At 36.9% G+C, this 25013-nt stretch overlaps 1 protein-coding gene across 1 annotated transcript; it reads right to left on the bottom strand.

The window, feature by feature from the left end:
* Positions 1–777: 777 nt before the first annotated feature.
* Positions 778–22003, bottom strand: asip1 (agouti signaling protein 1). Its single transcript, XM_044209792.1, has 4 exons — positions 21599–22003; positions 2536–2707; positions 1935–1984; positions 778–1340 (listed from the first exon to the last, which is right to left on the bottom strand). Exons 2-4 carry the CDS (start codon positions 2699–2701, stop codon positions 1176–1178), a joined length of 381 nt encoding a protein of 126 aa, XP_044065727.1. The 5' UTR covers positions 2702–2707; positions 21599–22003; the 3' UTR covers positions 778–1175.
* Between the last annotated feature and the right edge of the window lie 3010 nt (positions 22004–25013).

Raw genomic sequence — 25013 nt, 5'->3', positions numbered from 1 at the left:
AAAAATAAGAAATCAGGAAGGGGGCAAAGACTTTTTCACACCACTGTATGTAGTTTTGGGAGTCATTGGCAATCGACCTATTCTGTCGTTTAGGTATGACGACGTGTTGACAGTTCCCACTAACATCTCATTATTCTTTCTTATTGATCTCCTAAGGGAATGTGAAAACCCATGTGTTTATATTAATGTAGCAATGACTTAATGGAAATCACAGCCTGAAGGTCCCAGGAAATATGTTTGTTATCTGCCCAACAGTCCGGCGGTGATTTGAAACTGATAGAGCTGACTCCTGAGCTGAATTTATTTTCCTCAGTAACAAAACACAGATAAGAAAGTTAAAGCACTGATTCAAGATAATAAATGATGGAGAGGTAAAAAGAAAATGTTCTTGGAGAAACTTAAGACACACTCTAGACACATCTCCTATTTGAGTAACGTTTGCAAACAACTACAGTGTCTAGTTGTTTGGGAAATACTGAGCTTTTTTTTTTTTAGAAATGAAACTATATATTTTATATAAGTTTTTAAAGATATATGTCTCAGTTAGGAACCAATGGACTTGTTGAGGAAGTCAAAGTATGGAAAGACTGACACACAGACTAACACATTGTTAGTCTTTTTTGGTCTTTTCCTGGGATTTGTCAACACCTAATCCTTTAAATATATGTTAATTCATATCACTTTGGTGGGGAATTCCAGTTAACAGCTAAGATAAAATAAAATACTTGATATTGGTCCTGTGGTCTAGACACTAAATAAAACAATAACACTGTTATATAAAATGTAGTACAACGACTTTAATCGTGCAAGGCTTCATAAAATATTATTATAATAATATAAGTATGATACTGCATATTAATGTATTTCTGTGTAAAAATAAAGCAAAATATAAAATTTTTGAGCAACCATATCCTATTTATGTATGCTAAAAGCTCAAAGTAAACGTTTATTTGTGAGTTGTATAGCAGTGCTATAAGCAGAACACCCTGTAAGATTTTAGGAAAGTTCACTGTGGTGCAGTCCTCTGTGATAAAGTGCTTTCATGCAGTGAATTTTAGGCAAAGTTACAAACCAAACACTAGAAGTGATTCACCTCTCACAGTGTTCAAGTGGTTTGCTTTAGCATGAAGTTTTGTTTTGTTAGCTTGGAGCTAGGTTGGGCTGCAGCTGGCTGTTCAGCAGCGAGGGTTGCCCATTCGGCAGAAACAGACAGTTCTGAAGAGCCGACACTGGCAGAAGGCACAGAAATCACAGCACACATTGCCTGGAGATTTACAGCTTCCCCACAAGGGAATGCAGTCAGCAGGAGGAGGAGGGCGCTTCTTCACACTGAATTTGTTCTGAGAGAAACAGAGAGAGAGAGAGAGAGAGAGAGAGAGAGAGAGAGAGAGAAGAGAAGCAGTTACAATACATGAGATCATACTGTAAGAGCAGTTTGCTGCTCTTGTTGGAACAGCAAGCAATAAAAAAAGATAAAGCAGATAAGATAAAGATAAATATATACATATAACTCCAGTATGTGACAATAGAGAAAATTAGTTTAGAAAAAGATGGAAATATTAATGTGTTTTGAGTGAAAATGCTGGTATAGCCAGATTGTGAGAGAATAGTAGATGTGTTTTGACCATGGTAGTTAATTCTTGGCTTTGGCAACAGTATGTGTGATAAGATAATCTCAGCTCAAAAGGTCCGCTTCTTTTAAGTTTTCAATTGCATCTTATGGTCAAGACGTGATCAGGACTATGAGAAGCAGCTGAAAGATTAGAAAAAGCTAGTGCATGGACCTTTTGAGTTGAGATTATTTTGTGACACAAGGAACATATTGATGTACTCATACTGTGTATTATCTAATCATTTTGCAAGAAATACATCTAGCATGATTTCTGAATAAATCGTCATCACACACTGTCAAAACATTTTTTCTTTGGTCATACCTTTTTTTGTTTCTTTGTTTTCTTGTTCTTTTTCGCTGATTTAGGCAATTCTGAAACAGAACATTAGAAAATATAGATGAATGGTACTGAATTGATAAGCGATAATTCACTTATATAAAATCACAGTGCGAGATATTCTGTTTGACATCCTACAAGCCTGTCCCAGAGTGCACAACATCCAATCTCACAAAGACACTTGTTAAGTGATTGACTGTATGAATACATTTGTGGTGGAAGTTAGCCTGCCACAGTTTAGTTTGCCACAGTTTAGTTTCTCTAGTTAGCTCACCAGCTGTCTTGCATTTTGAGTACATTAGTTACATTTGAACAAGTTCTGGTTTGCTACCAATATGCTTGGTCTTTCAATAAAGCAATTTGATTCCACGACTATCAGCTGGTCTGGATTGCAGCCTTGTGCATTTGTGTCTCATCAGGAAACACCATGGCCAGTATAATATAAACATGACCAGGAACATTACAAATGACACATTATGAATTAAATGAATTCTAAAAATTTGAGACATTTAAACAGTACTATTCAATCTGGACTGTGACTTTACAAACAAAGTGAAAACACTGAAGTTTAAACTTGAAAACTTACCTACAATAACCACAGGAGGTGAGCCCATCTCAAGGTTTTGAGACAGAGCATTAGATACAACAACTCTATTGGTGGAAAGTTTCTCTTCAGGGATCATGTGGGCAGAGCCAAGGAAGTACTCTGTCGCAGCGAGGACAAAGCAGCTAAGTAACAGGAAGGCATGCATCTTTCTCTGGAACAAAAGTAACAACAGTGGGTACTTAGAATTAATGTTTGCTCTGGCAAGGATGAAGCTTAATCAGCAGGAATTAAAAAACATACACTTAAAGTATATTAACTTTTCTTAAATTAGCGAGTGAGTGCTAATGTCAGGATGGTAACATTCTCACAATGACAATGTTAACATGCTGATGAAGAGAAAAGTTTACCATATTAAGCATCTTTGAAGTATGTTAGCATTTGCTAATTGGGATTAAACACAAGTACAGCTGAGGCTGATGGGAATGCCATTAGTTTTGGAGGTATTTGGTCATAAAACTAAGTATTGGACAAATAAATGTTTGACCTGATGTCACTAGATGAAAAAATAAGTGATCACCCACATCATTAGGATTCATCCCCGGGAGAACATGAATGTCTGTACCAGATTTCATGCCAATCCATCCAACAGTCGTCAATACATTTCACTCAAAACCACAAATGTTAACCTCATGGTCGCATGTGATGAAAAGTCAGGGGATCACCATAGTCAGTAGGCTTCATCTTCTGGGCACAATGGATAATTGTACAAAATTGCATGGCGATCCATCCAATGGTTGTTGCGATATTTCAGTCTGGACCAAATTATTGGACCAACCAACCAAATGACAGACCAACATTCCTATTCCTAGCACCACGCTGCTAACATAGCTAAAAATAGAGGACTGGGTTAATGGAATAGATGAACACAAAGTTACGTAGAGGATGCTGCTAACAAGAAATACGAAGAAATATGAAGAGATAATATGAGATAATATGAAAGGTTAATATTATAAAGAGTACGGTACCTGCTCTATAGGAAAAGTGCAATGAGACAACTTTTGTTATGAACTAGTGCTGTATAAATAAAATTGAAAATTGAAATTGAAAACTGGCACCACTAAAGTTACCATTACTGACTCATCAATGAATTGACTGACTGATTTTATGTGTCAACTGATTCCACCAAGAACCTTGTTTAACCAGCATTCCCCAACACAAGGCTGACTTTGTGTGACTCATTTATACCAAACCAAACATTCTACTGTCTTCTACTGTCTTTCTACAGCCTTTGTGGGTTGCTACAGATATTACAGTTTGGACCAAAGTGGTGGACCGACATCAAACATAATATTGTTTGTCTGTAGCCTCATATCACACCCATTTCAAGTTGTTTGATTTGATTATTTAAAATTTACAATAAAGACCAAATGTCTTGTCACCTGCATGTCTCTCTGCTTACCTGCCCTCAGTATTACATCAAACCATTTGTTTACTTGGAATTTTGAAGCAGGTTTACAGTGACAGTCTGACTTCTGCTGCTTTTTTAATTGTTCCAATGTGTGTTGCCATCTGCAAAATCCACTTAATAAATGCCAGGTGGTGTTTTGTTGAAAAAATAACCAGGCCCTGAGACTTCTTTGCAAATATAAAACAATTCTTGTTGTAGATAACTATGTGTTCTTGTTTGCTATAAAGTTCTCCTTCTCCTTGACATTTATTTTCTGGTGACATTGCTGCTACAGTCAATATTGTGACTGATGTCATCAATGTTGCTGCCTGCAGGCTGCCACAGGCTGCCACAGACACTGTAGAAATTGACACTGATCTTGATCTTGGGTGCAGCTGCTGAAAACTGGCAATAGTTTCTGCTTTGGTTGTCTTGTGCTGGCAATAACTGCAACTTTAAATCATACATCATGTGATTGTTTATTTTATTATGACCGTAATATCCGATCTGATTTCACATTTCCAACTGGCAGGAAATTTTGGGAATGCTCAAACTCCTCAGCACCCACAGAGCTCAGGCCTATGATTGCAGGTTAACTGATGACCTAATTCCTAATGATTCCTAATGTTTAGTTCTCTTGCCTAAAAAAGCTATAAAAATTTTCTCCTTTGATGATTATGATCCGTAATTCCAACCCTCACCTATTGTCATGAAAAGAATGAGATTGCAGATACAAGCTGCCAAAATGTGTTTCCTCCGCAGTGTGTCTGGGCTCACCCATAGAGATAGGGTAAGGAACATCTGGAGAGAGCTCAGAGAAGAGCTGGTGCATCTTTACATCAAAAAGAGCCAGAAGCGGTTTCTGGCATCTGATAAGAATGACTCCTGGGCACTGCCCTTTGGAGGTTTTCCGGGCACACCCAACTGATAGTACAGGAAACCCAGGGATTATATATCTTATCTGCCTTGGGAATGCCTCAGGATCCTCCAGGAGGAGCTGGAAGATGTTGCTGGACATTTGGACTACTTTGCTTGGCCCGCATTTGTTGTTTTACATTTGGAAATTATTTTCTCTTTTAAAACATTCAAATAGCCACATTATTGAAGTTACTCACTCCAACAGGTATCTCACTGTAAGCTACATCATCTTGCTGGCTGTCAATTTCTAGTGCAATAAAATACAAAGATGAAACTTTAAATGTGAGCATGCTAACTTTACTAGTTATTGCTAGCTTGAGCGGTGGCACTACTTGTCACCTTGTAAACTTTAGTAACATCAGTCATTGTTAGGACATCCAACCTAGGTTACTCTCCAGTACTGTACTGAATTACACAGCTAACTGTCAACTAGTCCACTCTCAATATGCCAATATGCTTTTAAAATGTGACTTTGTAGATGTCACAGCTGCCCCTCGATGTTACTGAAGAGCCATTTTGCTAAACAAGACCAATATCATTAACTCCAAAGTATGAAAACAGTGTCACACGCTGTTACCTGCATGTTTTACCATCACTACTATGCTAATTTACTGTAATGCCAGTTTGTGTGTATATGTGCTTATAAATGAATTGGGAGTCATTCATCTGGGTCTGCTCTCCCCCAGTTGTTTGCGTTATTATAATCCAATGTGTTATCTCACATATGAGTCAAATATTATCTCTGCAATGGGGGTATATTACATGGTTTTATCCAGTTTTCCTTTTAATGCCAAAATATACAGAAAAAAATAATAATAAATGTTTTTCAGGCTGCACTAGAACCCCAACTGAAAAATAAACTGGCCACAAAGCGTCAGTGCTGCCTTTCTCACACTGACCAAATGCTAATTAATAATAATAACTGTGGGATTAGGTTAGCAGAGGGCCACAGCACTGTAGGAAGTGTAGTTTGATCTGCTGGGCAGGGTTACCACTTTAAGGCCAATAAAAAGGTTCAGCCAGGTAGTGTGTTATTTCTTTCACCTGTTTTTCTGCTGTTTCAGACTGTTGGAACACCATATATTCTGTTCAGTGAGTCTCAGCACCAGTGATCTTCATGATTATATGTATCTATGATTAGAACTTAATCTAGTGTTTAGTTGTTAAATCTCGTCTCTTGTTTATTATTTTCCTCACAACAGGATGTTGTAGAGACTGTATTTAATCTTGTTTGGTTACTGGCTTGTTGGCTGCAATCCATCCTTGTTTTGAATTATATTACAAGAGGGTAGACAAAATAATGTAACCTTTAAAACCATTTAAAACCTGAAGAAATTTGAAGGATAGGTGTGGCAATCAGTGCTTTGTTAAGTGGCGTGAAACAGTGTTGCTCATTCAGTGGCAGTAATAACCATTTATTTATTAGTAGCTCTTTATTCAAAATGAGAAGAATGTGCACTTTGCAGGCCATTCTGAAAACCATTGTTCCACTATGATGTACCCTTGGTTGTCTATTCACCTTTGAATACTGAACATGTATTGAATGCAAACATGAACCTTATTTATATATCATGTAAGAAGCTGAGAAAACCAGTAGAAAGTGCTAATTACAAACAGTATCTTTATGTCTGTACACCATAAAACATTTTTTTAAATATTTTTTTAAATTGTGAATTATTAATATTTTCAATGATTTACAAAGGCATACACAGACCTGAAAAAGCCACAACAACGAGTTGGGATAAAATAATTTTACATGTAAATATACTATAGTTTTATTTCTTACTTTTTTGCTATATTTGTGTGTATAAATAGTGAAACAATATTTTTTCCAACCTTGAATTGTTCTATAATAATATTTTGGGTGATCATCACTAAAGATTTGTAAATTATTTTTATAGACACATGCATCATTGTACTTGTATTGTAGGTTCCTGGCAGCTTTACTTTGATAAACTGACAAAATGATAAGTCAGACTTAAAGCTGAGTATGTGCTGAAAAAAATGATACCATGCATGTGGGGTATGGACATTTTAAAAGGTGCTGAAAAAAGACAGAAATGAATGCATAGAAGATGGGCAGAAATTAACCGAAATCAACATGGACATAATTTTGTATGCTTTGCCTCTTTTAGTCTTTCAATTCAATTTTATTAAAATAGCACAAATTCATAACAGAAGTTATCTCATTGCACTTTTCCTAGAAGAGCAGGTCTAGACCGTACTTTTATAGTATTATTTACAGAGACCCAACAAATCCCATCATGAGTAAGCACTTGGCGACAGTGGCAAGGAAAAATTTCCTTTTAACAGGCAGAAACCTCGGGCAGAACCAGACTCAATGGTGGGCGGCCATCTGCCGCTGCCGTGTTGGGTTTTGAGAGAGAGAGGCAGAGGCAGAGAGAGAGAAGAGGGGTGGGGGAGAGTGAAGCACAATGCAAATTCCACCTAGAATTTTAAAAATAGTAATAATGTAATGGTAGTGGTAATATTAATATTAATAAAGTAATAATAATAGGAATGATAATCATAGAAATAATAATGACAATAATAGTAACAAAGCCAATAACAACAACTGTAGTAGCAGTTGTTGAGCAGGAACACAGGGGCTGCAGGTGGTCCACAACCACAGATCCAGTCTCTGCAGCTCCAGCAGAAATACCTGCTTAAAGCAACAGAAGGAGAGAGGAGAGAAACAAGAAAGCACAAAACTACGGGAGAGAGAAGATGTTGAGTTAGTAACATGCATTAATGGGATAAAAATGCATACAGAGGGAGAGGAGGAAAGAGGTGTATGAGAAGTCTCCCGGCAGTCTAGGCATATAGCAGCATAACTAAAGGATGGTTCAGGACTCACCCAAGCCGACCATTAAGAGCTTTATAGGTGAGTAGAAGAATTTTACAGGGAGCCAGTGCAGAGAAGCTAATATTGGTGCAGAGAAGCTAATATATTCCTAGTTCTTGTCAGTACACGTGCTGCAACATTCTGGATCAACTTAAGGGACTCATTTGGGCAGCCTGATAATAAGGAATTGCAATAGCACAGCCTGGAAGTAACAAATGCATGGGCTAGTTTTTCGGCATCATTTTGAGACAGGATGTGCCGGATTTTTGCAATGTTACGTAGGTGAAAGAAGGCAGGCCTTGAAGTTTGTTTCATGTAGGAGTTAAAGGATAAATCTTGATCAAAGATAACTCCGAGGTTCCTTACGGTGGTGCTAGAGGCCAGGGAAATGCCATCTTGAGCAACTATATCTTTAGATAATGTGTCTCTGAGGTGTTTGGGGCCAGGTACAATAACGTCAGTTTTGTCAGAGTTTAACATCAGAAAATTGCAGGTCATCCAGATTTTTATGTCTTTAAAGCATGCTTGAAGTTTAACTAACCGGTTTCATCTGGCTTGATCGATAGATATAATTGGGTGTCATCTGCACAACAATGAAAGATTATGGAGTGTTTCCTAATAATATTGCCTAAAGGAAGCATATAGGTGAATAGAATCGGTCCAAGCACAGAACCTTGTGGAACTCCGTGACTAACTTTGGCGTGCACAGAGGACTTACCGTTAACATGTACAAACTGAGATCGATCTGAAATATATGATTTAAACCTGCTTAATGCGGTTCCTTTAATGCCAATTGAATGTTCCAGTTTCTGGTATCAAATGCAGCCCTAAGATCTAACGAGACAAGTGCAGAGACAAGTCAATTGTCTGATGCAATTAAAGGGTCATTTGTAATTTTCACCAGTGCTGTCTCTGTGCTATGATGCATTCTAAATCCTGACTGAAAATCCTCAAACAAACCATTGTTATTTAGAAAGTCACACAACTGATTGGCAACTGCTTTCTCAAGGATCTTAGAGAAAGGGAAGGTTAGATATCCAATTCAAGAAGTTATCTCATTGCACTTTTCCTATAGAGCAGGTCAAGACAGACTTGTCGGACAGAACCAGACTCAATGGTGGGCGGCCATCCGCCGCTGCTGTGTTAGATTTTGAGAGAGAGAGAGAGACAGAGAGAGACAGAGAGGGGTTTTAGGTTTTACTATTTTTAGATAGTAGAATAGTAATTGCCCAGCTATAGGACCACAGATCAACAACTGTAGTAGCAGTTGTCGGGCAGCTCCAGCAGGTGGCCCACAACCACAGATCCAGTCTCTGCAGCTCCGGCAGGAAAGCTAAAAGCGACAGAAGGAGAGAGGAGAGAAACGAGAAAGCACAAAACTATGGGAGAGAGAAGATGTCGAGTTAGTAACATGCAGTAATGGGATAAAAATGCATACAGATGGAGAGGGAGAGGAGGAGAGAGGAAAGAGGTGCATCATGGGAAGTCTCCCGGCTGTCTAGGCCTATAGCAGCATAACTAAGGGATCTGATTCCACAGGAGAGGAGCTTGATAACTGAAGGCTCTGGCTCCCAATCTACTTTTGGAGACTCTAGGAACCACAAGTAATCCTGCATCCTGGGAGCGCAGTGTTCTAGTGGGGTAATATGGTATTATGAGATCTTTAAGATATGATGGCCAGACTATTAAGATTACTTCATCTGTTTTAAGGACTAAACTTGATAAAAACTGATAATTCAGATAAAAAATAATGACCAGGAGTGTGGTACACAATATATATTGTTAATACAAATAGAATTGTCTGTTGTGTTTTACAGGTTGGGTGTGAAAGACTAAGAAAAAGGCTTTCGAATGAGTTAGAACTAAGTTTAGGTCTATATTTGGCTAAAACCCCTGGATCAAGAGTGGGCTTTTTAAGAAGGTTTAATTTTCCATTTCCTTTCAAGTTTTCGCAATGTTTGCTTTAATTTGCGGGTTTGGGGGTTATACCATGAAGCTAACCTTCTTTGTTTTATTATCTTCTTTTTTAGAGGGGTGATAGAATCAAGTGTCATTTGCAGTGAGCCTGCAGCACTATCAACAAGATGGTCAATTTGGGAGGTGCTGAAATTAGCATAGGAGTTCCCTGTTATATTGAGACATAGCACCGAATTAAATGTAGACAGAATCACTTCCTTAAATTTAGCTACAGCACTATCAGATAGACATCTAGAGTAGGAGATTTGGCCTAATGGCATGTAGTCCAATAATAGGAGTTCAAAAGTCATTAAATAATGGTCCAATAATGAAGGATTCTGTGGAAAGACTAAATTAAATAGATTAAATGTTCAATTTCAATGCCATTTACCAGAACAAGGTCAAGAGTGTGGTTAAAACAAGCCAGGTGAATCTAATAATGAGATAAACGCAATGAATATTGAATATTGAAATCACCTACAACAATTTATATTTAATAATTTATCTGTTTTAAGGACTAAACTTGATAAAAACTGAGAACTCAGATAAAAATTCAAAATAATGACCAGGAGTGCAGTACACTGTGACAAATAGAATTGTCTGCGTGTTTTCCAGGTTGGGTGTGAAAGACTAAGAAAAGGCTTTCGAATGAGTTATAACAAGTTTAGGTAATAATAAGTATAATAAGTTTAGGTTTAGGGTTGATTAATAGGCTTGAGTCGAAGATGGCTGCAACTCCATCTCCTTGGCCGGAGCCTCGAGGAATGTGAGCATTAATGTGACTGGGCGGAGTGGATTCATTTAAGCAAACGTATTCTCCATGACCCAGCCAATAAAAGTAAAACAAAATTAGTCAGTATTATTAAAATTAAGTACAGCTTTAGATGACAGAGATCTGATGTTTAGGAGTCCACATTTAATTGTCCTATTTTGTTGTGCTATTTCAGCATTTTTGTTTAGGTTTTTATGTATAACTCCTCTTCTATTAACTTTTGATTTTATTAATTTAAATGGTCGGAGGCAGACACCATCAGTAAGGAGTTTTGGGTGGGTAACTGCTCTGGAAGCGCAGAGAAGCGTGTAGGACTGCAACTCTGCCTCCTGGTCTCAACTCTGAGTTGTCATGGTTTTAGTCCACTAATAATTCATGGTGAAATAAGTTTTACCAATACTGTTATTACAATTACAATTATTACAGTTATTTTGGGATATTAGGGGAAGGGTATTGCAGTTTTGCAGTTTTTTCTCTTATACAAGCAGAGGGTCCAAAAACACATTGATATCTTGCTTTTTGGTCTTGCTCTTTTTATGTGAAACACAATATTCAGACTCTCTGCCCACCCACCCTCACAATAATTTCTGCAGCTAACAAAGGAGACACCAGCAAAATCATCTGAAAAACTGCAGCTGCACAAATGCAAATGCAAGCTCCACAGTTAATAGAGATACAAGATGACAGACAGTAAATGGGGGGGTAGATAAATAACATATGTTTGCCATGTGACATCTACAGTAGTGATGATTAATGGTAGGGATGCAGTAATCTAATAATTAGCATCAGTATCAGTCTGATATTATCCAAAAAACTGAAAGAAATTCACAAGTTGCAATTCCTGACAAGAGTCAGTACATTGGGAAAATGTTGCAGCATTGACATATGGAGTTCAAAGGTGTCGTATGTCATTTAAGTATTTATTCACCTAAGGGATTTAACATTTTGATTCATTTTTCATCCATGAGAATTTTGGAATCAATTGTAACTGACATGAATACAAGCTGACCACAGTCACTATTTGGCAACACTTTACTTGGATAGTCCGTCTACAGAGGATTATACAGGTTATAGAGTATTTGTAACATTTCAACTGTTTTGCTGTTGTCTTTAGATGTTTAACAGATTAATAAAGTATGTGACAATTCATGAAAATGTTTGTGCCTAAACCTAACCAAACCCTTATTTATTAAACTGTTTAATTGTTTAATTGAATCTCAACTAATAAGCTGTTAAAATGTTACAAATACCCTATAAACTTTAGAATCTGTAGGCGGACTATCCAAGTAAGGTGTAACCCACTGTTCTTTGTGAAACAAGAAATAACAAAACTCTACAGCACTTCTAAAGCCCACAGGGGTTCAAGTGTTTGATACTCAAAAAAGTGATTTTGGGTGGAGTATCACTTTAAGCATTAAGCAGTTCCTTTGAAAGCAGTGGAAGCTTTGAGCAAGAATGTCAAACACATTATATTTGTGAAATAGCAGCTCAGTCCACCTTGAGACGTCTCCTTCCCAGCGTCTGGTTCGACTTTAAAGCGTCACCAGAGGATCAGGAGTGGAGAAACAGGAGTGGCTGTTTATCATGAGGTTTTGGAAAGCACACTTTAGTGCACTGATCATTTCAAAGCGGAATGATTTAAAGAGGTGAATCAGTGAGAAAACTCAGTGGGGAAGTTAACAAGCAACAAAAATGAGCAGATGTGTGAGCAATATATGAAGTCAAAAGTCTAGTCGCTCTACATGCTGCTGTCCAGATATGAGATGCAGACTGTAAAACAGTGCAGGGAGAATAAAATAAATAATACCATATAATTCCTAACAGTTGTTTTATCATTATTATTATTATTATTTAAATGACTATATTTCAGTATGAAGTAGAGCCTAACTACATGTTGAAATATAGTCTTTTATCTATGCAGCTTTCAACCTACAAATCACCAAATTAATGCTTACTTGGATGTTCAAAATCTGTTTATGTGACTAGAGAAAATCTTAGGCTCGATTCATCAGAGGAGTTTCTTCTCAATCTCAACTTAATGTGATATTTTCTAATTAGTTTGAAGAGCAAAAAGCTGCAGGGAGTCTCATTTCACTTCTGATCTGGACCACATGGACATGTGCTACAAAAGATCAAAAGATGTGTGATGAAAAGCTTGGAAAGCTTTCCATTTTTTTGTAAAACTTTTAATCACGTTACAATACAGGTGTAAATAGATTTAAAATCCAATATTCACTATGATAATTCAATCACGTCATGGGCACGACCACAGAAACGCTGTTGAAAAGGTATATATGCAGTAGCACACATGCAGGACAAACCAGCTGAAAATGAGCTACAAGGAAGACCTTGATGAAGGACTAAAGGAGGAGTCCCCTGAGAATAAACACATTTGGACATTCAACAAGAAGTGGAGCAATGATGAGAAATATTGTTTTGGAAAGCTGATATTTCACAGCAAAATGCAGTCTTTGTCAAACTTTAAGGGAGATACAAGAGTGTATCATGCTGCCAGCAAGAAAATCCAGGACAGGAAACAAACAACATAAGAAAACACCCCTGATCATCTAAAATGACTCTCAAGACTGTGTGACTATGTGAAAGTTGCAATTTGTGATCCAAAAAAACTGTTCCACTGTTACTCTCTGTCACTTCAGGCGGCACCAAGCGGACAACTGTGGGACAGCTGCAAGGTCAGAAAAATAAAATGATTCTCTTATTGTGTTTCTCAAGTAAAAAATCCTGCTGTCACTGTGTAGTGATTATGTGGTGCTGAATGGAGAGCTGTAAAAGCTGTAAACCTGTAAAGTGCAGTTTACTCACATCTTTTAATATGCTGCACTATTCTTTGTTACTGTACTATGACATGTTATTACTGAAGATTAATTACTGATGAGTTAATAATATTAAAAAAATAGTCCTCTTTCTGTGGTGGTTGAATGGCAAAAGTTATTATTGCTGCATATTTAGTTTCTACACTTGGTGACTCTTTTTGTTGTTGTTAATAATTACAGCTCTGTGGCTGTTAAGTAGAATTTTTTGGATAAGACGATCATAATTTTGTAACATCTCAATCTGTCCAGATCTTCCTTGTCTGGCTGTTTTCCTGATCTTTGGTCCCATCTGGACATCAAACTTAAATTTCATGTCCCAAGCTTAAAAAAAGTAATACTTTGAAATAATAATAGTAAATTCACTGATGGTGGGGTCCTCACTCGTGAATATGTATTACATGTGATGTGACTGGATTTGCACATGAATTTGACAGCCTACTATTCAAACATTAAGTGTGAAAAATATTTCTTCCATTTGACTTTGATAGAAAAGAAAAACAAAATACTAGTTTTACAGCAAAATCCCAACTAAATGTATTTTAGAATACTTCAATCACACAAACATTTCATGCCTCTCTACATCATTTGGAAAGCAACTATAAATGACTGAATGTTACTTCAGGCATTTCTACTCAACACTCAACAGCTCTTCATTTGACCTCTTGACCATTTTGTTTTGTCACACATTGAGGACTTTATGTAATGTATGTAGCCATTAACTGATCAACACACACATGATTGCACACACTGACAACAAACATATTTTTACGTTACACAGGACTAGGTCTTTTGCACTGCGCATGAAACACAAACACACACACACACACATATACACCAGTCGCACAAAAAAACTGCTTTTGGCAAAAACAGTATAATTCTAATAATCCAAAATATATGTGATTCAGCTGATTTGAAAATCGCAAAACCTTAACAGTAAATAAACTATAGTATGTGGTTTTCAGAGGAAAAGTGGAGGACTAATTCCTCATTCCTTTATTAGTAGTGTGAAATACAGAGAGTACATAGTGATGGGTCAATGTTTCCCCTAATTACTGTAAATCATCATTATTTGTAAAATGGCAATCATTTGCCCTGATTATGTGTTGTCAATTTAAAGGGGAAAAAATGATTGCAGCTGTGCTAAAGGGGTACATAAATGCTCTCATTAGATTAGGTGCACTTTTATTAGATTACAGTGAAGAAAGAAGGTGATCACAGACCTTGACAGTAGAACAACCAAACAGATGGTATCAGTTTCAACATCTCTAAGTATTTGGCTCTCACCATCAAACAGCAGTTTTCATACTGGTGTAATGATTCTAATACTATTACTAATAATAGGAATCAAAATAAAAACATTTAAACATGCACATAAGTTGCTGAACATCAGTTATAAAGAGGTAAATACATGAGTAATTTAAAAAATACATAATCTGTATAAAGTCCATATACAAAATAAAATGTTATTTTACCAGACATTCTGACCAAGAAACCAGTTCTTACATCAAAGGTGGTCAGACGTGTTTTTTCTGGCCCCACCAAGACAAAACATCTGACTTGCACCGGGTAGAAATTAATCCAAGGATCTCTGTACTTTGTCTGTTCGAACACACACACACTCACACTCACATTTTCTGAAGAAACGTGTCTAGGAAACTGTGGTGGAACTGGAGGAAGAATAACATCAGAGCGCCCCAGCGGCCTGGTTCTCATTTTGAAATAATTTTCAGTAATTTCCATCACCATGGAAGTTGGCAATAAATGCATGGGGTTCCTTTTTAAATTGATCTTCTCTGTTACAGAGGATGCTGGCTCCACACACACACAGGCCTGCTTTATTTCCTTTGCTTTTCTAAAATCTGGTTTTAAAAAAAGTATCAGAAACAGCAGGAAAACACACGTCGACCTGCAATATTTCACAACAAGTTTGGTTTTCTTTTCATAACAACAGAAATGAACATCTTAAAAGCTGTGAGTGAAACTGAGCTAAATAAGCTTAAATACATTTATTTAAAAAATGAAAACACAAGTAATATTTCCATGATTTTTTAAAACAAACGCATTGGTAATCAGAAACAGAACTATTGGGTCAGTGGTGACACAAAACAATTAAAACAGTGATATCAGCCAGTTTCTGAAAATTATAATGTTTCTACATTTTAATGATTAACTTTGTGACCTAACAAGTATTGCAGTGTAAATACATTTTAAAGGAAGTGCACGCTAAGTGCTCATACCTAAACAACAAAATAGGTCGTTTCTCAGCGCCTTTAAAAAACGGCACAAGAAACGGGCACATGTCCCCTTGTCTTCAAAATCTTTGTTTTGTCCCTCCACACTTTCACAGTTTCAGTTTGATTTGCCTCCTCAGACAGACCAGCTGCTGAAATCCAGATGAGAGAAGATTTAAATGTGTTAATTCGTTCATCTGAGTCGCCTATAATTGTTACTATTTTTTTAGCTCTGTCTTTTGCCTCTCAGGCTACATAGAGGTGAAGGTTAATGGGGACTAGGCAGCCTGAGAGGAAGACTACAGTACTCCTCTGTATGGGTAAATAATAAATTAATCTATGTTTTTATTTTGTTAATATTCTCCTAAAGAGACGACATTAGAAATGAACATTAATCATAAAACTTAAATTTAATTAAACGTTTATATCTTGCGCCTTCATGGAGGACGGCAGCTGTAGTCTGCTTAGATTTACAGCAGTTACAATGGATTCCTGCGACAATACAGTTTCACAGCCAAGCACTAAAAAAATGTCGAAATGTCCATAGAAACTTTATAAAACCCTCCAGCAACATAATCCACTTTCTCACTGTTGATCCATGTGTTCAGCTCCATGAACCTACTGAATATAAAGCTTTTGTCAAGCTTGTGCCATTTGTCACCAGCACGGAGCTTGTTTGGTGAAAACAGCTGGCTGCTGCTGGAAACAGGTTGAGCGGTGAGACTTAACGTACAGTAAATGTTCCGTAAAACCAAAACAATGAGCTAGAACAGGGTAGAAGCTCAGTACCGCTGCAGAGTAGGTGATACTTCGACCCCTTTCACATTACAGTCATGCTTGAATAAAAATATTGATTGATGGAGCTTTTAATAACTTAATTTAATATTAGCAAAACAAGCAAACAGTAAATAATAATGTACAGTATCTATGAATATGTCCTGAACCTGAGGTGTTCAGTGACACTGAAAGTTTCTGTCTCAGTTATTCAGGGCGCATCGCTGGGGGACTGTAAAATGCCTTTTCAGAAATTTAAAGTCTTTCATTTTTTCAGCCAGAAAACCAGCTGAAAATGTGTGTACATTTCTTGGCATTTCTTGGATTTCATTTACCTTAAATGGGAAAGCAATGTTTACAAAATCTTGAAGTTGTCTCATCAGAGATTGTATTTTTTTTTTTTTTTGTGAAAGTTCTAATAATTTGGATTTGAAGGGAAACTGTTGTCCAGTTTTACAAGAGTTGTGGAAAGTGTGCTAACCTTCTCTGTCACAATTTGGTTTAGCAGCCTGACGAGTGCTAAAACGAATGCATTAGAAAAAATAATTAAGTCTGTATCTAAAATTCTGGCCATTCCTCTCATCGCTTTCTTCAAATTAAAAAGTTCAGCTTAACCAAATATTGTTGTGGATATTGCTGAAAATGATTCTCTCATTGTCTCCCTTCTTTGAGGAAATACTGTCTGGAAGGAGAAAGATACAACAAAATTTTGAATGTAAGCGGCTTAAGAGAAATACATTCAGTGAGGCTGTTTTTAGCTTATTGTTTTGTTTGTAATTATTGGTGACATTTTTCATATTCTAATATGTTTAGGTTATTTGACTCTTGTGTTGTAAACCATTGGCACTTTCAGGTATATTTAGTTTTTACCTTACATTTTATATTTATGGTATTTTGTGTATTTTTCGATGTTATATTTAGGTGATGGTTTTATTATTAGTCTGCTGTGTTAAGTGTTGAATGTCCAGCACTACGAGCTCACAACTCAAAGTTAACTCAGCTCATAAAACCACTTTAGACAAACTGTTGATATGTGGAACTGTTTTGTCACAGAACTCAAAATGGATCAAAATGATAATCAGTTTAAATCCATGTTCAAATGGTGATTGAAGACAGTTAGGTGTATTTCAAGATTTTATTGATTTTTATAGTATGCTAATTGTAATTTTTATTTTCTGTCCCTGTATTGTCTAATTTAATGTATAATTTTTATTGCAAATGATATCTGTTTTTTTTAAAAAAACCCATCTAGGGACTAGCATTGCCAATTAGGTAAGACTGTAAATGAAATGAAACATAAAAATCTATAAAAAATAAATTATATTCACTCCACAGACCACAGGGCAAAGCTCTAGATCTCCTGATTTACAATCCAAGAAAGCACTGGAGAAGGGGTCAAAGGTCAAAGCCTGGATAATACTTCTGTGTGACTTGACCTTTGCTTTTTGTTCACATCCAGGAATCTGTGGAGGTTTTCTCCATCAGTTATCTCAGTTGGTCAGTGAGGCAGTTTTAAAGGAAGGACGAGAGACTTCTGGCAGATTTGGGGGGGACGACTCCAGGAGGATAAATCAGCCTGACAGTAGTTTTAATGTCATGACATCTGGGGCTGCTCCACACTGCTCACCATCTGTTAGTGGTTCTACAGGTAGACAAAATTTATTGTAATCAACAAAGTACTTGGGAAAAAGTAGTTTCCTTCTGTAATAGCTTTCCACAAAAAAGTTGATCAAACATGTTCTGATGTTCCCTTGTAATACTTAAATACTTAAAAATGCTGCTGTTTTTTTAATGTAAATGTGCTAGAACTTAAGATACCTTATTTCACAATTCTGATTATTATCAATTTCGGCATTCTACAGTCTGTTATTTCTGAAGATCAGACCGCTGCTATGAATAACTGATTTTTGCTACGGTTCGGTGCAGATCTGATCATAGACTCTGGAGTCCAATCATATCAATCTGCAGAAAGAAGTCCTGTGGCAAAAAAAAAGTTTCAAAATAATTTTTAAATTAAATCAATATTTGGTTTCAAATTATTGATTTCTTTAGTAAGTATCCGTGTAATAAGCGGGATAATGTACAGCGAGCCGGTCATTATTGTGAAATTAACTCTGACAGGGTGATGCAGGACTAGAATCTAGAATCTAGAGGTCTAGAATCATTTCGCAATAATGACAGCTCGCTGTAAATTATCCCTTAAATAATGACTTCAAGGATTACAACAACATGTCACAGTCATGTTTTCCTTCATGACACCCAGCATATTAAAGCAGGCATCTTACTCTACAAAGTCTTGATATTTAATTTCTCCCATGCAGGATTTCAAACACACTCCACGGGGTAGCTCTGAGTTGGACACAATTTTAAAAATAAAACAACAACTGAAGGAGTTTCATCTCATAAAGTAATGTGATATAGACTATTTTTCATTCCTTTCATGCCATAACGCATAACCAGACACTACAAGACAATAGTATCAGTGCCAACAGTTAACAGAGAGTTTCCTTGAGATACAATATGTCTCATTTTCTATTCTGTCACAGCGTGTTTGGAAACACCAGTGGAAGAAGAAACGGATAAAAGTCACAACAGCGAGGAGTGGAACACAGGGAAAAGAAAGTGATAGAAACAGAAAAGATAGAAGTACAACTGGAGTGATGAATGTATTGCTGCTGTTTCCACTTGATTTCATCGACATCATGAACTTTTGTCACACTGTGTGGAGCATCTATCGTTCCATATTTCCAATGCATCTACCATTAAATAGCGCTGGCCACATAAAATGTCACACTTGTGACCCATCAGCCATCTGCTCAACGGACACAGCTAGCCTGTGTTAGCGTTTCCCATGACTGTATGAAGGTGTGACCGTGAAGCACATCAGAACAAGTGGGCCGACTACGAAATAACCCTCTGCAAAAGGTTTTAATGATTACTAATTAACACTGAACAACTAGCCAGTTAGTTGACATGCTAACGACACTGGCCCGTTTACAACAAGTGGGCCAATCCACCATGCTTGTGTGTGGCTCATAATTGAGACATTTTCAGTGGAAATATTACACAACAATACACTACTTGTTGCCTCGATTTTTTCATTGTCAACGAATCCTATGAAAAGGCTAAATTACCAGAGAAACACCAGAGATGGTAACAAAATGAAAACACTGAAAATCTCAGGCATTACCGCTTACAGGACGCTCATTTCCAGGATGATAAGCGTGATCACAGTAAAGGATGCAAAGTGTCCTTACATGACAGACTGACTTTTGACTGAATTTTGTACAGCAGAAAGAGTAAGACGCAGTGCTAAGTAAGTGTTTCACATCTGGACATAATTGTTGAAATGTCAGCGGAAGATCATATCTATTCTCAGGGCGTTCTGATCCTCTGAATCCTCCTTGTTAGATGCCAATTTGGAAATCGAAGCTTAAGTTGCACTTTTTGTATCAGCTAGTAACAGCAAATTTTAAACATGTTTGTCATCTGGTGTGTTGATAACAGATAAATGCCTGGATGATGCCGCCTTCTGATTTTTATTTTTGCCTCAGGAGGATGAGAGCATAGATGAAAAGCGGTGATCAAATTTCTGAGGGACGACTTCAATCAACCATCAAGTTGCTGATTGAAATTGTGCTGTTTACCCAGAATTCCTCATGATAACAAAAACATCATGTAACACAGGTTTACAGCAGGCACCAACAATAAAATTTCACATGGTGTTTAAGACTCTTTAGTGACGTTATTGTTAATCAAGCCATATGTACAATATATCACTATTTTTATTCATTATTATGCATTTAATTATATATTTACAATTACTACTTTATAACACTGATGTTTTACAGCTAAATCCTTAATTATTGTTTTATATTACAGACAGATTATACAAATTCTAACAACAATGAATGACAACTGTTACATTATGAATTATACTTACAGCTCGTAAAATGTCACACGATGTAAATATCGTATCCAAGCGTAGTATCCAAAGAGTTTTAACTGCTGTTATCTGAACCTATAAGTCATCTCTTACGGAAAAGGTAAATGTATACAGATATGTAACTCATGCACGATGATCTCAAGATGATTTTAAGTATTATGCGGCATTGTTTTCTCTAAACTGAAAAAACATTTTCTCATTTAATCGAGATCTAAATCAGCGTGCGGAAATCAAGAGATGAGCTCTGCAAAATCATATCATATCATCAATAAAACTTCTACTGGATATGAAGCACACAATGTTTTATTGACTTTTATACTGACTTGCTGTAAAACTTTTGGCTGCAGTTTTACAGAGGTTACAGGTCATAAAATAAATTATTACATATTTGTGGTGTATAAATACACTTCTAATAAAATATAAAATATGAAATATTATATATACATGTTATATTGTGCTATGAATATAATGCGTGTTGATGACACAAGTTTTTCAGTGCAACAGCTTCGACTTGTGTCCAGAACTTAAAGCAGGTTCTTATCTCTGATCAGAAATCTGATGTTGAATAACAACATGCTGTTGCTGCTAAAACTCTGCTGACTCCTTTAAATTGACTTTAAACCAGCATGCAAGTATAACCGCTTTTCTTTTCCCCCTTTATTTATTCATTTTGAGGCTGTTGACACACTGATACCTTAAGCTTGCTGATAATGGACCAAGAACGTGTAGTCGACAGATGGAGCCCTAACAGCGTTGACGCTTTCCTTCAAACAATCAGGAAAAATCCGCTTGTGTTTTCTGATATTATTACTGCACATGTTGTAGTGAAGGTAAATACAAATGTGAAGAAATGAATTTACTTCAACTGACATTTACAGCATAGGTTTATGTAAACGGTTACGGTGCTCAGTTACAATTTACAACCTGATCGACCTTGTTCCAGTTTTTTCTCAGTGATTGAGCATTAACGCATCGAAACACTCAAAGTCACATCACGGAATCGATTCACATATTGGAGACATTGAACAAAAGTGCTTCATTTCAGCTCATTACTGACTAATTTGTTTTTCATCACTGGGCCTAGATTTTTAGTTTAACCGTGTAATGTACATTGCACCCACTGCACTTTACAGGCCACAGCTGGGGAAATCTTCTCAAAGCAGCTGGCACATAGGGAAAAACTGTTGAGGATTTTTTTAACAAGCTCACAGAGGATGATTTCCACTAAATTCTGCTTTATTTTCTGTGACATACAAGATTAAAGCATGAGGACCATACAGGAAGTATGTTGTGTCTCGCCGTGCCTTTCCATCGCTCAACCAATTTCCTGGAACTGTTCTAACATGACAAGATAGCATAAAAAATTCTGTTCGCCTTACCTGTGGTTCCTGGGCCAGCTTTCAGTCTGTTACGCTCTCAGTTTCTTGCTTTCTCTCGTTTCTATAGTGTGCCGCTCTATTCCCCCCCCCCACCCCCCCCTTTTTTTTCTTTCTCGCTACTCGTCTTTATTTCTCTGCCTCTTTGGTCCACAAGTCACCACTCTCCTTTCTTCTCCACCCTCCCTTTTTCCACACTTCACCTCTGATTTTGTTCTTTTTTTTTCTCAAAGTATCTTCTTTTTTGCCTTGTTTCACTTCGTCTCTCTCGCTGTCTCTGTTTCCCTTGTCTCTGTTTCTCTCTCTGTATACGTTTTTCTCTTCCTCCAAACCTCCTTTTATCCCCCTCTCTGTCTCTTCTTTTATCCCTCCTTAAGTAGCAGTACCTTGTTCTGCTGTAGATAATGAAGACATACTGAGAGGTTTGTACTGGAGGCGGGACCAGCACTGCAGTGGGTTGGGGGATGGGAAAGGTCAAATTATACAGAAGATGGACAGATAAATGTGAACCAGACCCTCCTGTGAAGTGTTGTTTCTGGTAGGTGTTAACTCTGTAGCTGATATCAGAGGCCGATAACGGCCTTTTAGGAAAATCCACCTTCATATCCCTTTCACCTGTTAGATCTGTCTGTGATGATCAGTTATTTTGTGATTGCATAATGTATTGTCCTTTTCTGAACCCACTTTCTCTCAGCCTGTCTTGGTTACTACTAGTTCTGTTTGTGATTTTCTGTGTTTCCCAGAATGTCATTCTGGACATACACGATGAGCTGTGTCTCAATTCCAGACAACACACTAAGTCTAAGCAGGTGTTGAGTTTTCAGTGTATTCACACTGGAAAAGTGACAAAAATTGGTATACTTGAAGAAGACTAAGAGTCTACAGTCACACTAGCGGCTCTGTGAGGCTGTACTTACTTAGACACATGGGTGCTTTGAGCTAAATGCTAATGCCATCATGGCAACATGCCCACAATGACAATGCTAACATGCTGATGTTTAGCAGGTATAATATTTGCCATATTCACCTTCTTAGTTCAGCATGCTAACATTTGCTAATTAGAACAGAAAGTACAGCTGAGGCCGATAGTAATGTCATTAGTTTAGTAAGTATTTAGCCATAAACCAAAGCATAAGATAAATTGAAATTTTGACCAGATGATGGCACTAGATAAAAAGTCAGAGGATCACCAAATTTATTACAATTCATCCTGAGGGGGACATGAATGTACCAACTGTCATAGTCATTTTAAAATGTTATCCAATATTTTGTCAAGACATTTCACTTACAGCCAAAAATGTCAATGTGCTGGTGGCACTGGAGGAACTCCGTCTGATAGTTGTTGAGATATTTCTGCCTGGACCAAAGTGGTGGACCATCAGACTGACTGACCACAACAGAGCCATGCCAGTATCATGGATAAAAATGTGTCAAGAAGAGTGTTTGGAGATGGAACAAAACTTATTTGTGCAGTGTGTGTGTTTTAAAGTTTCTGTTTTAATTTTGATTTGGTGTTGTTTTGTTTTTGCGTTCCCACTTGTTCTAATGTGCGTTGATAAAAAATGTATCACAATAAAATCATTATCTCTGAATGTTTTCAGATCAGCCAGTCAGTCCCTGAATGTTAATAAATGAATAAATAATCCAATGGTAAAACCACAAAAATATATTTTTAAAATAAAATATCAAACTGACTGACCCCTATATATACAGTAGTAGCACTCTTGAAAATGCACAAAGACTGATCTGAAAATTGGTAAATGTCTTCCATCTATATCTATTTTATATCTAAAACATGGCTCCAACTGAGGGTGGACAAACACAAACACACACACACACACTTCAGATCAGGTCTGGCTGAGCCGTTCTCCACATCCGAAAGGGAGGTTTAAAGGTCAATTACAGCACGTTTGAATCACTGATTGGAATCAGCCTGGTGTTTCAGGTTCCTCGGGGGCCAGAGTGTGCTGACTGACCAAAACATTTACTACCAAAAGTATCTGATAGCTAAGATGATAAAATAAATAAAATGTCAAATCTTGTATCTTACAAACATACTAAAACATATTGGAATGTTTACAAAAATCCTCATTACTTAAGATGCTTGGCGATTTGGGAGGGGTAACATTGTGTAAAAAGTACTGTCAACACCATTCACACATATAGAGCATATGAAAATTCATACTCATGTATTTCACCCTGTTTTACATCTGGAGTCTCTGAGACCCCAAATGGAATTTTCTGAAGCATGTCATCAGTTCAGCATCATGTTTAATAAGCAATTCTCAAAAATTAGGAAAGGTCAAAAGTAGCAAACTGATAAAGCAATGATACGTTTGTTTTTTGTGTTTAAAGAGGACCTGAGGTCTCCGGGACTGAAACAGAGCATTGGGGTCAAAGATTATTTGGCATATAAAAGCTTATGCGCAGCATTTTAAAATCTATCCAGTTTTCAGACAAAATAGCAAATCCTACTCAAACCCAAACCAACTCTGCTTATGTTTGCTGAGCCTCCTGGTCTCTCTTTAAGTCATGGATCAAAGGTGAATAATCCCTCCTTGTGCATTCATACATGTTGGTCTCGTTTTTTTTTTTTTTGTTGTTGTTCATTTAACCATGCGAATAAAAGCTTTTTAATTTTTTGTACTATAATGAAGCAGTGTGCTTTAAAACTTTTGGCAGGCTTTATTTCGTCTCTCATGAATAATCCCGTTTTGGAATGAAAATCCCCATATGGTCTTCAGTTGTTTTTCTATTTTTAAAAGTTATTTTCCAATTTAGAACCACCCTGTGGAGTTTGTTTCGACATGTAAGAAATTAAATACTGTATAAGCAATGTGGACGATGGGATGTTTACTTTAGGTTTTTTGCTTGCATGAAAGCAAGTTATTATTTGCATGAGAGTATTTGTAGTCCCAGCGGGTTTCCTTATAAAACAGCAACATTTTAGAAGATGTAAGTAATGAGACAGCGTTTTCTACTTTTTCTAAAAGGTTGGGATTAAATCAGTGATTATGGAATGACGTCCTCTTTCCAAATACTTTGCTGATTAGAATAATTTATGTCCACTTGTGGAACCATTAACAGATAAAAGGCGTGCAGTGTGGAGCAGCACCAGATGTCTGATGATAGACATGAAACAGACGTTAAAACTACTGTTGGACTGATTTATTTTCCTTAAGTCGTCCCCCCAAATTTGCCAGAAGTCTGTTGTCTTTTAAAGTTACCTCATTGACTGACAGAGAAAACCTCCTCAGTTCTCAGATTCCTGGGTCTGATGTTCTCAGGTTTATCTAACTCAGAAATAAAGAACTTGTAACACAGGAGAAGTGGCTTGACCTTTGACCTCTTCACCGGTGATTTCTTGGGTCGTAATGTAGGAGATCTAGGAGGTGACCTTTGTTCTGTAGTTGGGTAG

The sequence above is a fragment of the Siniperca chuatsi genome, linkage group LG2 (genome assembly GCF_020085105.1).
Source record: "Siniperca chuatsi isolate FFG_IHB_CAS linkage group LG2, ASM2008510v1, whole genome shotgun sequence".
Lineage (NCBI taxonomy): Eukaryota > Metazoa > Chordata > Actinopteri > Centrarchiformes > Sinipercidae > Siniperca > Siniperca chuatsi.
The sequence above is the reverse complement of the archived record's forward strand: the minus strand, read 5'-3'. Positions and strand labels throughout refer to the sequence as shown.